Genomic DNA, 17666 nt, shown 5'->3' with positions numbered 1-17666 from the left:
TGAGTTGTAATTTTGTTCACAAGAGCAGGTATCTTTGAAGTGCACAATTACCTTACCTCTAGGTTCTCACTGAACCAAACTCTCATGGAGAGACCCACCAGCCTCTAGGCTGCCTACTGTGTACCCTCCAGAGATAGTCATTCTGCCAACATTACTCAGGTCACTTCCCTTGAAAGGCAATGGAGTGATATTTACTTTGCCACAGAAGCATACAGACAAGTGGACACCGTCTGAGTCAATCTACCTTATAATTTAACAGGGCATGACACTTGTCTGTTGAGTGATGGGGCATACTGAAGCAAACTTGCAAACTGAACACATATCACTGGATATCAGTAGAAAGGAATGTAGTGATCAGCCTAACTGCTTCATTCACAAAACAAGAACCCCAAATGCAATACTTGGTTAACATGGGCATGCTCTACACTATGCTTGGCTCCTTTGTCTCCTTTAAACTTCAAGTTTTCTCACCATTTCATCATCTGGCCTCCATCCCGAGGGCGCCTGCAGGCACATAAGGCTTGCCCACTAGTGTAAGAAGTGTCATGGTATTCACCTGCTTGTTGTCTTGTAGGTCTCACAAATAAAAAAAGAGGAACATTCACCAGAGAGTTAAAATATTTAATGACAAAAATCAGAGTTGCTATAATAGTGAACCAACAAAACAGCTATTAACTTGTCTCTGAATGAAACAAAAATGGTACTCAATATCATAGAGAATTTCTGAAAAACCAAGAACACCACACGTTAGCAGCATCACAATTCTGAAATTAGGAGTGAAACCTATCTTAACTAGTATCTCTTATTTAGAGCACTCTGTAACTGTTTCTACATAAATGCATAATCTTTGCTAGTCACAATAGTATAAAACAGATTTCACTATAATTTTAAGTCTAACACATAATATTACTTCTACCAGACCTTAAAAAAAAGTTAGTTACTGGTCTTGTTACATTTTACAAATACATTCTTTAAAATGAAACATCAACCTGAATAACTGCATAGAGCCTGGACATAGATATCTAATCATTCTAGTGACGAACACTACAGCTTCATTCCAGGAAGAAGTGGAAATACTGGCAAGCTCCTTTTTTTATGCATTGTCAATATAATTTGCAAAGTCCTCCAGAGAAAGACAGCATTTCCAAAATTCATAGTGACGTGCAGAAATAAAATCAACACCATAAGTCTTCTAGAAAGCTCAACCAAATGACTTGGTCCCACATGACAGGAGTCCTCTTAGCAAATTCATGGTGGTTACACTGCGTTAAGCATTTATATTGCAGTACCTTCTATCAAAGAATTGCAACAGACTTCACATATGTTATTAGGGGGTTCTCTGCAAGAGGCTGGACAGCTGAAGAGGGGCAGTAATTGTTGTTATTGCCCGTGTGTTTGGTGGAAGACAAGCAGGAAGGATCATAGGTCAAGGTCATGGTGATGGCCTAGATGCTGACTGATCAGTAGAGGAAGCTAACAGAGCTCAGGTGGGCTCTTCTTTTAGTTCAGACTACTTCCAACAAGATTTAGGCCTAAAGTGATGAAGAGAGAGAATGGAAAGAGGGCAGGCGCAGGGCACTTCCATTCAGATGCTGAGGAGGAAGACTCAGCTTTCACATTATACTTCTGCCTGTTCAGAGACAGTTGCCCCAAAGTTGTCCAGGTATCCAACAAGTGATTTTATTGTTGACTTGTGTGGGGAACGTTAGACTTTCTCTCAACTATTTATATCAAGCTCTGAAACTAGAATCCAGTTTTAGAAGAGCTGTGTGTTCTATCTGTGTTTATCTAGCTGTGTTTTCTGAGCTAAAGTCTGCAAATGAAACCAATTTGGAGTGTTATTTGGGGGCTTTTTATTTTTACTCTTATTTTTTGGGAAAGAGATAGTTCCAATAGTCAGCAGATGGCAGGTTCCTGGCTTTTTAAAAAATTGTAAGACACCCAGAGAAAATCGTAAGATAAAGTAAACATTCATAGTCCTCTATGTACATTTTACAGTATGTTCTTCACCTGGACTGCCTGCCCAAGAAGATTCTTAGCTTGTTTGCAGCAAATCCCATCCTCTTCCTGACATTATACTTAGGATATTCCACGGAAAATGTGCTCTTTCTCAGGGGATGCGTTATTAGGAGAACTTAAGCTATTTAGATCAGCATTAGTAGTCTAAAGTCATCTTATGTTGCTGCATTAGAGACTACATCACAAGTAAACAGGGGACTCAGTGGAAAGCAAAGAAGGAAAGGGTCCTGAAGACCCAGGCGTCTGAAAACTCCATGCACGGCAATATCTGGTAGGTGTAGCTTGCCTCATTGCTTTAGGAGAAACAAGCAATTAAAAAAAAAATTTTTTTTTTAATGTTTAGCTTTTAACCCTCAAGAAAACAAAATTTCCACAGTCTAAATGCAGTATTACCTTGAGCAACACATTCTCCAAAGGCCTGGAAGAGACTCTGTTCGATCTGACAGCACTGTAAAGGCTTGTAGCCGTGCTGTCTGTATCAGACCAGGCAAGCTGAAACTGACGAGTATGCCATCTGTCAAAAAGTACATGTTAAACAACACAAAAGAAACTAAAAACCACAACAGTCCAGAAATTTGCAAAACCCAAACACCAAAATACTAAAGGCTCTTTCCCAAGGATCTTGTGAGGGTCCCTCTAAAATTGGGCATAGCTTCATAAAAAGAGAAAAAATAAAGTAGCATATTTCCACATTATAATTTACATATGTTTATCTAGACAAATCATTTATTATATTTGACTTTATTCATTATTATATTGTTTTGTGTATGTGTTTTATATGGTGTGCGTATGTGTGCTGGGACACGTGTGTGGAGGTCAGAGGTCAAATCTGTGGCGTCTAGTCACCAGGTTTATTTTATGCTATAAGCATCTTCATTCACTGAGCCATGTCACTGACCCTAGATATATTGTTTGTTGTTAGAAATATAAGTCCCCCCCCATGTCAGCTACAATAACTTGGGACAATAACAACAAGAGAAATATCCATAAATCCACAGCAGTTTTAAAATAGGTTTTACAATAGGTCTTTACATTCAAATTTTATCCTTCATATAATAATTCCAACTAATCAGACTGGAAGGAAGGAGCAGAAATGTTTATGTGTCAGCCCAGAGAGTAGATGTCTATTTGATATTCTTTGTTTTGTGAATGCTCTTGATGGTTCATGCAAAAATATTAACATGAAAAGACTAAATCCAATTCCCCTGATACATCCATGTGTTTTCCACAGTACAGACTTGAGTCTCAGGATAATAAATTTTAATTTTGCTCTTCAAATGAAGAGGACTAGGAGAGTAAGTGAAAGCACTGCTTGGCTTTTATTTGTACCCAGGACCATCATCTGATGCCACCATATTGAACTATTTTGTTGCTTAGTTTCAGAGAGAAAAAAAATACATTTTGCTAATTTATACCTGGCTTATTATTTGGTCTGAATTTCATATTTGAACTACAAAAACAATTTTCCTTCAAAAGGAACATATGCACACACAGAGATACACACTCACACACATACAATGGAAAAAGTAAAAACATAGCTGATGCTATTGCAGCATTCCTTAGCAAGATAGGGAAATGCATACACACAACACACTGTCAATCATTCATATTAACATCTGGCAATGAAAACCCAAACCATTCAATGTCCTTATATTGGGAAAACAAACAAACAAACAAACAAACAAAACAACAGCAAAACCAAAGAAGCAGCCATCTGGAAGTCTTGTAATAACTGCTGAACAAACTCCTCCACTTTCTTTAGAGGTTCACGAGGATAGGCAGTTTCTCAACATTTGTGCTTCATGGCAAGCTAAGGAGAGAGAGAGAGAGAGAGAGGGATGAAAACAAAAGAGACCTTATTAATAGGCAGCTCTCTCTACTTTTCCTTCCCACATCCAGGATGAGAAATCTTATGCTTGGTGACACCCACCATGGCTCCTGGTAGATATGTAATACTTTTGTAAATGGGTCACAGGACACTGCCCTTTGCCTATTCCTTTACATCAGCTTTGTTGGTACATGTGCCTACTGGTGGAGGATGCTGTATGGTGTTCTGTCATTCCACAGAATGATCCAGGAAAACAAAATGCACAGAGAGAACAAGTGACTCACCCCAGGGATAGCTGGGATTCCCAGGTCTCTTGATATGTCTGGAAGCAACACTCCTGGGATGTTAATACTTGATGATATCCCATGAAGTGTGAAAACTTAACAGAGTATAGAGACACACTCTATACAATATCCATCCTAGATTTTTTATTCAGATCCAAAGTTCCTGGCAATTAAATTGTTTTCTCTTATAGGGACAAATAATAGACCTTAACTTCCAACTACTAATGTTTTGTCTCAACCTAGACCATGTGAATAATCTATCATTCCAGCAAAGCCCAGGGCAGTCACAATGTCATCTTATTGGTGGCCACAAGAGAAAGGTTAGAATCCTGAGCTCCCACTAGGAAACCAGCATCAACATTTCTTGATGTGACAGAAGATGACTGGCCATTGTCCTAGTTACTGTCTCCAAGAAGAACCTTAGCTGAAAGTCTTGATACTTTTTTGTATGGTAGAGGCAGTGAAGATCTCCTCAGACCTCCTGCTGGCTGATGCTGATGGTTAGCCAACTGTCAGATGCAGGTTTGTTCTGAGAACACCCATTTTGCTATACTGAGTGATAAAGCTTTTTTGGGGTGTGGGGATCAACAACTGTGCTGATGCCTAATAACTCATGACATTAAAAAAGCATTTAGCCATTGGTGCAGTGAAAGTAGAGCTATGCCTCAGACATAGCCCAGTCTCCAGCCACATTCTGGGCCCCTTACTGCAGTGCCTATGTTTTTGTTCTGCCTCTAGTTTTCATATATTATTTAACAAAGAGGTCCATCAAATAAACAGAGCTGTTAAGTGTTGCGTGTAATGAATTCCAACCATAAATATTTGATCAGAGCTACTGTCTTGGTATTCATTGAGCTATTAACTTTCCACTAAATAGGCTTGTGCCAGTTCACACATAGCCACTAATCTTCAGGAATGACTGTACCTGCTGCTAAAGCTAGACCCTGGGCCATGGCCACCTGTACTTTGCAGAAATACAATTGGATAGGACAATTTGCTACAGAGCTCTTATTATTGTCCAAATATTTGTATCTTCTCCAGAGTCAGGTGCCAAAACTGAACTGCCATGAGATGTCTTTAGGAGGTGGGCATGGGAGGTGACTGGATCAGAAGGTACAGAGTCCTCAGAATGAATTAGAGACTCTTTCCCTTTTCATTATGATAGGATACTCTCAAAGGTCACCATAAGTGAATTAGGAAAGAGACGTTCATGAGGCATGAAATCTAGCATCTTGGCCTTGGACTTCTTGGTAAGAAATGAATTCATTGTTTAATCAACTACAGGTTTTTAAAAAAAATTTTAAAAGTAGCCTGTGTTCAGACTACTAACAGCTAGCAACAAGTGGTAATACCCTGGTTTATAAACATACCTGGGAATGGAGGACTTTAGAATTAAGAGCAGAAAAGGCACTAAACAAGATTAGGGAGCCAGATTATACAGTTTTGCTGCAGAGCCTGAGTGCCCCAAAGTCAATGTTTTCCCATTGTTTACCATTCCTGTAAAACTGTCACAGATAAACTCAGTGCTGGAGCTCCTCCTTTGAAAATTCTCCCTGGTGTATTCACTGAATATTTCACAGAAACCCCCTATAATGCTTTGTCATCTATTCTCCATAATGATAATAAAAAAAAATCATTACTGATATTAAGGATGTGCTTTAAGAGGAGAGAGAGAGAGAGAGAGAGAGAGAGAGAGAGAGAGAGAGTCTTTCTCTTCCAGAGAAGGTAATGCCTGCTGTCATCTCTTCCACACTGGTGCAGAAGAGTCCAGATCAACTCTCTTTGCTGTGAGAAATGTCATTTGAGGATGCTAGTGTGGGTAATGTTCTTGCCTGCTGACTCACCACCCATGGCGGGCTGTCAAAGCCTGGAGCACACTCCAACCTTGAGCTTTTGGGGGCAGGGGAAACTGAGTGAGGCTGCTTGTGCTGCTCTTTCCTAACGGCTGGGACTGTGCCAAACCCACAGCTCAGGAAGGAACAATACTTCCTCATGACAGGATAACCAGAACTGGGGTGAGGAGTATGCTGGGTAGGGAGAGAAGCTTTTTCCCTGTCTCTATTCTAGAGGAGACTGGCACCCACACAGCTAGAGGATGTGGTTGTACAAAAGAGACCTGTTCACTCTCGTACCTGGGTCACTGCAGGGGTCCTGGGAACAATAAAATAAAAAGATAGTTTTTTACTATAATCTAGAAAGACAGGCCACAATTTCCATCTGACCTGGTTGTCCTCAGAGGAACTGTCACCTGGGATGATTGTTCTCTGCCGTGTGCATAGTGTCTTCCTCTTGTAAACACAGCCCACTCTTCATGAGTCAACAGGCCACACATGTCTAGGGGGGTGGGTAGAAGGCCTGGTTCCACCTCCAAATCTTCTGCTCACTAGTAGGTCTGGCTGGGGCTTGCTCAGTGAAATGACATCTTCATGGTAAATCTATGGTCAATTCCACAGTTCTAGCCCGTGGAAAAGCAGCCACACCTTATCTAAAGAGGTCGGCTTGCTCATGAAAATGCTTCTGAGGTTAATGATTGATGAGCACATATCCCAGTTTTAAAAAAACTGCAAGCTCTGACACTGTCTTACACTCCCTCATACATACTCACCCAGCGACTTTTCTTCCCTAGAAACAACTTCTAGAGGGGAAACCAATGAAAATGCCAACTTCTCTTGCCTATTCCATCTCTACTAAGACCAACCTGCCCTGCACTCGCCTTAGCTGGAGACCCTTTGGCATTTGATGGCCTCATCAATCTCTGGTCTCATAGGCTCTCTGTTCACAAACTGTAGGCTTCCCACTCTCTTTCCTTTTGAATTTGGATCACATAATATTCGTCTGTATTCTTTTTTAAATTGCCATTTGGAAGATTCTCAGTCATCTGTAATAATTCCTCAGCCTCATTACTGAGCCCATTATGTCACCAAATGGGACCAGGCTCAGCAGAAGCTATGTTTACTGAAATAAATCATAAACAATTTAGATTGATGTCCATGTTCCTCTTAGCACCCAAGGAGGTAGGTGTTATTATTAATCAATTGCCTTTGTTAAACTGATAAGAAAACATGGGCTTTGAGAAATTTACCATTTGTCCTAGGTCACACAGATGGATAATGACACAACAGGACTCACAACAGGACTCAGACAAAAGAAGTTAACTACTATACCATGTTATTTCTCAACCATTCAACAAACTTGGCCACAGTGTCAGGGAAATAGTGGCAATGGCCAAGAACTGGGATGTTTGTACAACCCTGGGTGAGAGGGACGCCTATGTGGATGACATCCAGGTATTGTCTACCCCCATTAGGAAGAATAATGTCACAGCTTCCTTGGTAACTTGATTTGTGGTTTAATCATTAGCTGAAACTATTTTAGCAGAGCTTTATCAGTGTGCAACTGTGGGAAGGCAAAAGAGATAATTGCCAGGACCACCCGACCTTTGCAAACTTTAGAACAGCTTTCTCTTTCCCAACTCAACACTAAGGGTTTCTACACAGATCCACTGTCCTTCTCCCATTTAAATACCTTAGTTTGCTTTGTGTATTAGTGCATCTGGGCATGAAATCTCTCACATTTCCAAGCCATCATTTCCTTGTACCAAAGCCTTGGGGAACATGCATCTGGGTTTACTCCATCACAGCTCATAATTGTGAAGTTCTGATGCCAACTTGTCTGCTGGCTTTCTCAGACAGACTTGGTTAGTTCTCCTCCAAGGAACTCTACCTGGGTGTCAGAAGCGGCCGTACACTAAGACCCTGTTGTGATAGAGTCACTGAAGCCATCTGTCAGGAGTCAGTCTCCTGGAGTGCTTTCTTATGAGCCCTGAAGAAACATCTTCTGTCAACTGTAATGTATTTTTCTTACTGCTTCTTGGTTGCCCATTCTTGTTTCCTCAGCAGAATTGAAGTATTCTGTGGATGTTAATTGAATTATTCTCCCTTGAAGAACAACTAAAAACTATCTGCAGGTCCAGGTCATGAGACCACCAGGCCAATATGTCACCAGTAGAAATGGTTCCAAGAAACTTAAATTCAAGTCACTAGCTAGAAACTACCTACTCTTTGATCTGAAGTACAAGCACAGTAATAAATCTTTATAAGCTGACCGGTGGGCCTCCTCTTTCCTTTAGTTTATGATTGCTTTAGATAGGAGCTGCCTGTACATAGTCCTTTTCCCTTCGGAAAGGCAGTTCTCAGCAAAAGTAAACCATGCATGCTAAGTATCCAGTCACATGAGAAGTACCGTCCTCTGAGTTCTGGGACAGGAGATAATCTCGATGCCATATCTGCTCAAAATTAGAGATCCAGAATGGAGGTTTCGAATCCATACCCAGCCAGTTGCACAGGGGAAACAAGCCTCGAAACCAGGGCTTGCTTTATGTGTATGGAAGAGATAACAGTATGTGACATACAAGGACAGATACTTAGAACGAGAAAGGAAGACAGTGGAAAAGGACACCTGAGAAGCTTCACGTCCCATACAATTCTTTCAATTGTGGCCAACGTCAGGGATATATTGTGAGAGCTGATCTCATGTCTCCTTCTTCCCTTGACATGAACGTGAACCCTGATATTTCAGGCAGTAATTAAAGATTTCCTTTGCTATCTTAAATACCTACAAGTCAGAAGGTCAGAAAAAGAGATGAGGCCATTAGAAGGAAGATGGTGACCACAAAATGCCGGTACAAGAGGAAAAACTGCCGAGCTCTAGTAATTAGAAAATGACTCACCAAAAGGAACAACAACCACAAAATGCTCCTGGATTTTCTCACCCATCATGGGGAACAGTTTGATATTATGATCCCTGATAATCTAGCACGGAGACCCTGTTCTCTGCAGGCTCACCTTGTGTGCGGTTTCTGCGAACTGCTGGGCACTGTTCTTCATGTCTTCTGTCTTCTCTTCTGCTCGGCCTAACCGTTCCCCACGCTCATTCAAGGCCTGGCTTGCCTTCTGTACTGCACTGGTCACGCTATCCGCTGCTGAATGGAGGATGCTGTTTCCTGGAAAGATTACAAGAGTGTCAAGACTAGCTTGGCTTCCCACAAAGACAGATCCCCACACTACTGAAAGGCCCAAGGCAGAGGGTAGCAGAAAATAAGTTTCCATTGTTTTGGGTGACTCATTCACTTATAGGAGGAACACCCAAAGATCTGCCACAGGACCAGGGCAAATCCTGCCAGCTGCTCTCCACTCCACCATCATTTTATTCTACTTGAGGAGGCTCCAAAAGATGGTGCCCACTGGGATTTAAGACGTATTTGCATAGGGAAATGGGAACCCTGACAAGTTCACAAAATTAGGAAAGTTCATTAAGATGTATTTGTATCTTATGTACATGTACATATTTGTTTTATTACATTATTTATCTTTTCTCTCATGTTCTGTGTGTGTGTGACAGGCAGAGAGAGAGACAAAGAGAGAGAGAGAGAGAAAGAGAGAGTTTAAGTCAGAGGACAACATCTGAAAGTTGGTCCTATCCTTCCACCAAATGAGCCCCAGCAACTGAACTTAGTTAACTTGGTGGCACATGCCTTACCTGCTGAGCCACCTCACTAATTATTTTTTAAGACAAGTGTCTCACTCTAGTCTAGGAGAGCCTGGGATTCCATGTTTTGGCCTCTGCCCCCCCCCCCCCAAGGTAAATGCTAGGCAAATCTTCTACCACTGGCTGTATGCTCTGTTTTTTCAGTTTGTTTTCATCTTAAGTTAGGTTCAGTAATCCCCAGAAACTTGAGGTCATAGAGAGTTTCTACATAGAATGCTCTACATCACTACCGTTTTACTTTACCACTTTATTTAGCAATTAAGCCACACTCCCCACTGCATGGCTAAGAGCTATGATTCAATGATGAGCTTTTAAATTCAAAGGTGACATGATGGCTTCCAACCTCCGATGCTATGCTATAGCTTGGATGCTCGGGCTTCCAGGTGTGAGTTCTAGAATAGTAAAAGCAAAGCCACAGCACTGCTAGCAGCTAGCAGGTAGGACACAATCACAGAAACTTGCTTTTGAAAAAAATGAAGCATTTTCAAACTCCAGAGTGATACCAAAGAAAGTAGAGGCCAACCACATCTCCAAAGGTCATGTATCCTTGATATTCTATTTGTCAAGACAGGCAGCATGACTTTGGTAAATAGCTTGCAGGGACATTAGCCACTGAGGACAAGCACACTGCCCAGTGACAACCTCGGGAAAATTTATAGCTGTATTTTGTTAACATTGAATGGCATTTTATATAATAGTTTTATGTCTTTCAATAAGTTGATTACATCATTTTACTTTGTACCTGAGATGGATACTTCTAGCCACAGATAGCTTTTAATAGAAATGTAATTTCCACTAGTCTCAGCTACAAAGAGTGGATAATTTATCCTTTGTGGGAACATTCTAGAGTTTGTGGAAAAGAATCTCAGGTGAGGAGTGCCTGGTCAGAGGCAGCACTGAAGAAATCACCTTCCATTTATCAAGGGCCTAATACACTCTAAAAGAAAAAAAATGATTAGGGTTTTCTAATGTCACCACTCATTGCTAGCACCACATAGCTATGTATCCATTTATAGAGACACAGTGACATCCATATACATAGACACAGTGAGTACAGACTTGAGTTGATTGCACCCCAGGGAAATCTGCTTGGGCACAGAGGAAATTCTGGGACTTCAGAACAAATTTTAGACAAGAAATCTTAGTCTTAAACATTGCTTTCATACTGTACCAGTAACTATGATAACATTCCATTATCATAGCTAACAACACAGGACTTTGCAAGCAGAAAAAATGTTCAAAAATATTGCTTCATTTCCTGTCCAAAACTCAGAGGAAGCAGATGGGAAGCAGAAAAAGCTTGTATGTGATCATCACACCAGAAAATTACAGGGTTACCATCGAACCTTGGTCTGCTGATGACTCCATCATTTCTCACAGACATGATGCAGCAATCACTATGACAGGATTGTGGGCAGACTAGCACATGGGTGTAGGTTTGGGTTGGATATTTCCCAAGGTAATTCCAGACTGCTTCTGCCCTCAAAGTATTCTTCTTAGTAAACTAAGATTTACTGTTCATGTTACATGGCAAGCCAAGTGACACAAAGAAGGAAGAGAGCAGCAGGATAGACTGGAAAGACGAATGAGAAAGGAAGGCCCGGACTGAATAAAGAAGAATATAAATGGAACACCAATATTAGTTTCTCTATGCTTATCTGTGGAGGTTATATGGTCAGCTGTCTCGAACTCTCACTGCACAGACTACCTTGCCTTTCCAACCATGATGGACTATTCTCTCAAACTGTGAAGAAAAAAAATATCCCTTTACCCCTTCAGTTGCTTCTTGTTGGATATTTGATCACAAAAATGAAGAAAAGTAACACAGTGTTGTGGAGATAGTTCCGTTGGCAATGTACCTTCTGCATAAGCATGAGGACCTGAGTTCTATATCCAGAACTCTTGTGAAAACAGCAGGTGTGGTGTTGCCTGCCACAGTTACGGGAAGGTAGAGACAAGTGGGTCACGTGGGACTCTCTGACCAGACAGTATATCCATGTCAGGAGTTTCAGATTCTGATAAAATATCCAGCCCCAATCAATAGAGTAGAGGGGCTGGAGAGATGGCTTGGTTGGACGCCCACACTTCCAAATTACTAATACAGGAAATTATAATGCAGAAGAAGTTGGACCATTTCTGTGGTAAGTCTGACCACTGGATTGTAGGGAAAAATGTGGAAGAGTAGATTTGTGGCAAGAAAGGCCCTAGAAAGCCATCATCAGGTTTAATGGAGTCATTCTGATGCAGCTTGTGAAAATAAAACTTCATTTAAAAGGAGAGCAACTGGATTGAGAATGCCCTTGAAGAAACTGCTAGACATTGACCACCTCCCCCCACCCCAGAAGTGATTTCTGGGTTCAGCTGTCAAAATGCACAGAGGTTTAAGCATTACTACAGTTGCGGTGTAAGGGGCCAGGCTACAACCTTGAGCAAGGAATAGATTTTAACATTTTGCTAATGTGGTGCAGGTTTTACAAGCATGCAAATGTAAGACTTACAGGGTCACAGTGGCTTGATTAAGGCTTCCGAAGGCCACAGAAGCCAGTGTGAGGTGGGCTTGAATGCCCTGTGAAGGCATGAGTCTTTTGTGTGAAGCTCTGAGGTTGAAGTACATATTATGTTGGAATCCCCAGGAGAGACTGTGGGATATCAGTCTCAGAAACTTTCAGGTATGGAGTGAAAGGAGACCAAGAAAGACCATGTGTGTTACAGCAGCAGAATTAGAGAGATGTTGCTATGAAAGGCGATTGGAGCCCATGTGATGTTATGAGCTCCAGAAGCCAGCCAAGCAGCAGCAGAATTTGGTGTTTTCCATGCCACTTTTTGATCTTGCTTTGGTCTGATATGCTATGTCCTTGCTATGTCCTCGTTTCTCCTTTACAAAACAGGAATGTTTGTGCAATTGCATATTGGAAGTATGCGATATAGAGGTTCACAGGTAAGTGATGACTTTGAGACACAGATTCACTGTGGATTTTTTAAAGTGTCAACATTATAAGACTTTGGGGACTCTTCAAGATGGGGTGAGTGTATTTTGCACTGTGAGATGTCCTTAAGTCTATGGGGATTTCAAAGAGGACAAGGGGGGCACCTGAGATAGTTCATCTCAATTAGCAGTTTGTTGACAGAATTTAGTGATTCAAAAGATATACTCAGGCTGGGTCCAGGAGGGTGTTTTCATACAGATCTAATCATAGGTGACACTAGGTCTGGGTTGGGATACTGGGCCGAGTAAGAAGGCAAAAGTGAGTAAAGCATCAATAGACACGTCTTCTTGACTGTAGATTTACTATGACCATCTATCTCATACTGGATTACACAGCTAGAGTTGCCGTGGTGGCCTTTTCTGTTTTCCTGTTAGCCTAGACTGCACTTCAAAGTTGGGGCCAGAAAAAGGCTTTCGTAGTTTGCTTTGGCCAGGTGTTTTATCATAGCCATGAGAAAAATAACTAACACATCTTGGTTAAGTATAGTTACATTATTAATTAAAGAGACTTTAGAAGTAACTGCAGTAAAATTAAGAGTATATAACCACTATCTTAGTTTTTAATTATAATTAACCCATATTACTTTCTAAGTCATACACCTATGGATTTGGATTGAATCTGCTATGGGTAAGCCACACTGCTTTCTATGCCATGGTTTTCTTGAGATGAAACTTGGACATGATGTTATGTAATGTCACATCGAGTTTCTTATAGTTGTTACAGAAAGAGAGAAATGGTATGGGATAAAATGGAATTATCTGATGTGCTGTTTAAAGATAACGTTGATTACCAGTGCTAAGAGAAAATCACCTTTAGTTATTTGCAGGCATTAGAATGAATCTAAAAAAAATTTCATTTTTTTTTGAGCTGACATGGCCTCTCCCAGTTGTAATTCTACCCATATTTTGAGTCTAGGGAAACTCCTTTCACTTTTTTCAGGCTCCAGCTCAGTTCCACTCCTTCACACAATGATAAGCACTATCTATATATGTCTTCAAGTAAATTGTAGTACTTAAACCAAGTACCCCTCCTCTCTTTATCCTTTCAACATCCAGTGCCATGACTTTCAGCAGAATCATTAACTTCCTGAGTGTTCCTTTTTACTCTTTTTACCATTCCCTGATTCTATACTCATTTTCCTCTTATGACTTCTATCTGTTCACTTGACTTTCTTCTTTTGGGAACCCTTACTTAGACTTTAATTGCAGGGCTGTGGCCTTTCCCTGTGGCAATATTATCCAAGTCTTCATCTCTCATAACGTTGTTGTCTGAGCTCAGACCCATGCATGTTCTTATTGGACTCCAACTGCATGTCCCAAAGGTACCTCAAAATTCAGTCTGTCTAAAAGTAACCCTATGGTTTTTTCCAAATGCAGGGTTCCTGTTTCAATGAATGAACACAATATTTCCCAGTATGACTCCAGATGGAAATCTAGGAGTTGAGTCTGACTTCTCTGTTAATGTTACCATAACACCAGTAAAGACTGCATTCTCTGCAGCTTGCTACATTGCACTGTTCATCATCCTCACACTCTATACACAGAGGCATAGTCAAATTCCTTTTCTTTTTTCATTAATACTCACAAATCTTATAATTATTAAAAAGGACATTGCTAGCTCAAAGGGCATAAACTGGGGCTTTTAGTGGATACAGAATTTTCTTGTGTGAAACTTTTAGTAAACATTCAGAACGCCTCGCAGCAGTCATACCATTTGCCAGGTACTGCTGAAGTGACACACTTGGTAGGTATGAGCTGTTACTTATCTGGTGCTCAGTTTCTTTACACTTAAAGGTGGGGCTTACCATCCATCCCATTTGTCCACTACAGAAGACACTGAGATGAAAATAAAGTAACTAAAGTAACAGCAGTGTTTGGTGATGGTGCATCACTCCACACCCTCTCATAGGAAGGCCAGACATGCTTTCTAGAGAAGTTCTGGGAAATGGCACAATTAGTTGCACTTATCCATCTTTTTCCCTCTTGACATGGGATAAATGTCTTGTAATTAATAGAAGATGCTTCTTGGTTATCTACTTATAGCCTAGTGCCTTGTTTAGGGGGAGATGGGCACATATTCATTAAGTCAAATCATGTTGGGTAAACAGGGGACCTTACTTACTCAGGAGTTGGGGTTCATTAATATTGTGCTGTTAAGTCAGGATATAATGCAATCTCCTGCGACAGATAGAATCATGATTCTTTCTAAATAGACAGGAAGCATATTAATACCCAGATTTATTCAAACAGGCTGAGAAGAAGCTGTCAACTGCAGCAAATGAAGTCAACTGCCTTTTGAATTGCAGACTCTGGAGAGCACAGACCAGCCTGGCTCCACTGATGTTGCCTTCACATCAATTCCACTTGACAGAGCCTCAATGCAAGCATGTGTTGGCTTATTTTATGTTATGCAGTTTAGAAAACTGTAGAGAGAGAAATCTGATAGAAAGCCTCATCATTGCATACAGTCGCTATTAGAACACAATCAAGAGAAAACAAAGAAGGGGACTGAGGAAGAAAGGAAAGTATATAGAAAAGTGATAATGGAAGAAAATTAAGAACAATTTTTATACATATATAAAATATACCAATAGCTTAGATATCAATGGAAATTAATTTGATAATTTTAGACTTCAGTCTATGTGTTGGCAGTTAAAAGTGTTAATTATCTACTAAAAGGGTAATTTAAAAGCCTTCACCAGCTACTTCTTATATATAATACATATAAATATATATTATTCATATTGTTTAGGAAATAAAGAAGGAAATTACCTAGAAATAAATGACAGATAAATATATGCACATATAGCTGAGTAAACAAACGGGTTCTTTTAAGATTTTTTTAAACAAATATTTTTAAAGCTTTTAAAGTGTGTGTGTGTGTCTGTGTTGACTGCAGGCCAGAAGAGGGAATCAGATCCCCTTGGAGCTGGAGTTACAAGCAGTTGTGAGCTACCTCACAATATGGGTTCTGAAACCTGCATTAGGGATCTCTGAAAGAGCTGGAAGCACTCTTAACTACCAAGCCATCTCTCTAGCTCCAAACAGATTGGTAAAAATACAAATTTTTACAAGCTTTGCTTGGACTATTTGTATTTTAAAATCTATCTAGCAACGTAGGAATAACTATGCAATAAAGCCCAACTTACCAAAGTAACTTATAAATCTTCCTGGGCAGAAAGATTTATTATAACAAATCTGTTAATATACCAAAACATCAATAATATCATATTATATGCTAAAAATGTTCAATAATAATTTGTTTCCCAAGTAGATTAAATGGCTTCTAGTCATATTTCACCTATGTTATTAACTCTCTTGACAAGACCACTTCTGTGGGTAAGGTATAAGGTACAATTAAGCTTGGTTTAGCTCTGTATCATACACATTGCTTTTACCGAACATTAGTATGAGGGATTAATCTTAAATGTTCTTTCCTTCTTGTCTACCATTTATTTCCAGTCTACCTCTAGCAAAATAAAGTTTCATGAAGACCTAGTTTCTTGCTGCCTCCTGAAAGTGCTCACTCCTACTGACACACTGCTCTTTTCCTGTGATGAAAGTCCCACTTCTGCCCATCACTGCTACTTCAGTCTCAAGGCACTCACTGGGCTTCACAGTAGTTACTACTTAGTCCTGTGACCACACTAAAACATCTCAAACTGAACACAATTTAAATGCCAAAGATACTAATTGTTATTTGCATGTAATGAGTAATAATATGTAGAGACTTCCCAAACAAAATAATTTGATTCCTAATCCAGAGACTCCATTAATTACATAAGATTAATGCTAGATTAAAAACAATAAGTTCTTTATATATTATACAGGCTAACCAATAATACCACACCAAAGCATGTCAATGTTGGAAGTCCTTATAGCCCTATTAAAGATAAAATTTCTTCTAAAGGGCAAGTTTTTTACTTGTACTTCTGTGTTGATGGCCACATATATAAAATCTTTGTTTTAAAACAATGACTCTATCAAACCTTTCTAAAAAAATGTACTAACCTATGTTGGGGCCATATGCAATATGAATTTAGCCAATCACAGAACAGCTCTCATGCTTGAACATCTATAAGGCAAGAGGTATTATGGTGAGATGCTACTGCTCCCAAAAAGGCATTCTCACCTGAATTTACAGTTATAGAAACACATGGTAAGGCCGGTGGAGCAGCTACCTCAGCTGCCTTGGCACTGACTCCAAACCTCTTAAGGACTTCTGTCAGGCTTTCCCAAAATGGTTCTTTTGGTTAAAAAACATGGTACATAGAAAGCATAATGGTCTGTTGAAATAACTTTATAAAATACAATCTAATTGGGATCTTTTTTGCAGAGTTTTGGATAACCTGTCGTAAACTAATATAAACCCTGCATTTAAATGAGGTAAGGATGAAGGGAAAGTATGATTATGTAATTTCCCAAACAGAATTATTTGTGGGGTTCTCTTGGACAGGGTATTGAGGTAGAATTTGTGTTGGAAAGCACTGCAAGGAACTATACCTCAGTTCTAAATTAAAGGGGAAAAAGTAAATCTAGGCCGCTCTATCAATTTAGCAGACAAGTCATGTTCATATTCAAAGGGCTTGCTTTATTGAGGCCGTAAAACAGATATAGCATGCTGACTGGCAGTTCTAGAATTATCTTTTGTTTCAATTTGGTGGTTAATTTCAGGGACCATGAAGCCTGCTTGTTGCCTGGAGCTAGATGACTAAGACAAATGGACCCAGCATCCAGGAATATTTTGTAAACTCATAAATTCCAAAGACCACTTGAAAGAGAACTTGGAATTCTTTGTTAGCATTAGTAAAGAAGAAAATTGGCCCATTCTACCAAATACGTGGTCTCTGTTGGCCATGTCAAGGTAGCTTGGTGAAACCTTAAAGACCCAAGGTCAAAGCCCTGTTCTCCTTAACATAAATAAGTATGAGTTCATAATTTTCCTCTCAATTCCAATATGCTTGGTGATGAAGGTCAAACATTCAGGATATTATCCATGTAC

General features: G+C 40.0%; 1 protein-coding gene across 3 annotated transcripts in view; it reads right to left on the bottom strand.

Annotated features, from left to right (window-relative positions):
- Nucleotides 1-600: 600 nt before the first annotated feature.
- Stxbp6 (syntaxin binding protein 6) overlaps nt 601-17666 on the bottom strand; it is a 214065-nt gene continuing 196999 nt past the window's right edge. For all 3 annotated transcript variants that reach the window (XM_034514260.2, XM_034514262.1, XM_076941906.1), the window contains exons 5-6: nt 8976-9133; nt 601-3829 (exon numbers count right to left, since the gene is read on the bottom strand). In XM_034514260.2, coding sequence (XP_034370151.1) covers nt 3806-3829; nt 8976-9133 — 182 coding nt within the window. In that variant the 3' untranslated portion in view covers nt 601-3805. The remainder of the gene's footprint in view (nt 3830-8975; nt 9134-17666) is intronic.

The sequence above is a fragment of the Arvicanthis niloticus genome, chromosome 11 (genome assembly GCF_011762505.2).
Source record: "Arvicanthis niloticus isolate mArvNil1 chromosome 11, mArvNil1.pat.X, whole genome shotgun sequence".
Lineage (NCBI taxonomy): Eukaryota > Metazoa > Chordata > Mammalia > Rodentia > Muridae > Arvicanthis > Arvicanthis niloticus.
The sequence above is the reverse complement of the archived record's forward strand: the minus strand, read 5'-3'. Positions and strand labels throughout refer to the sequence as shown.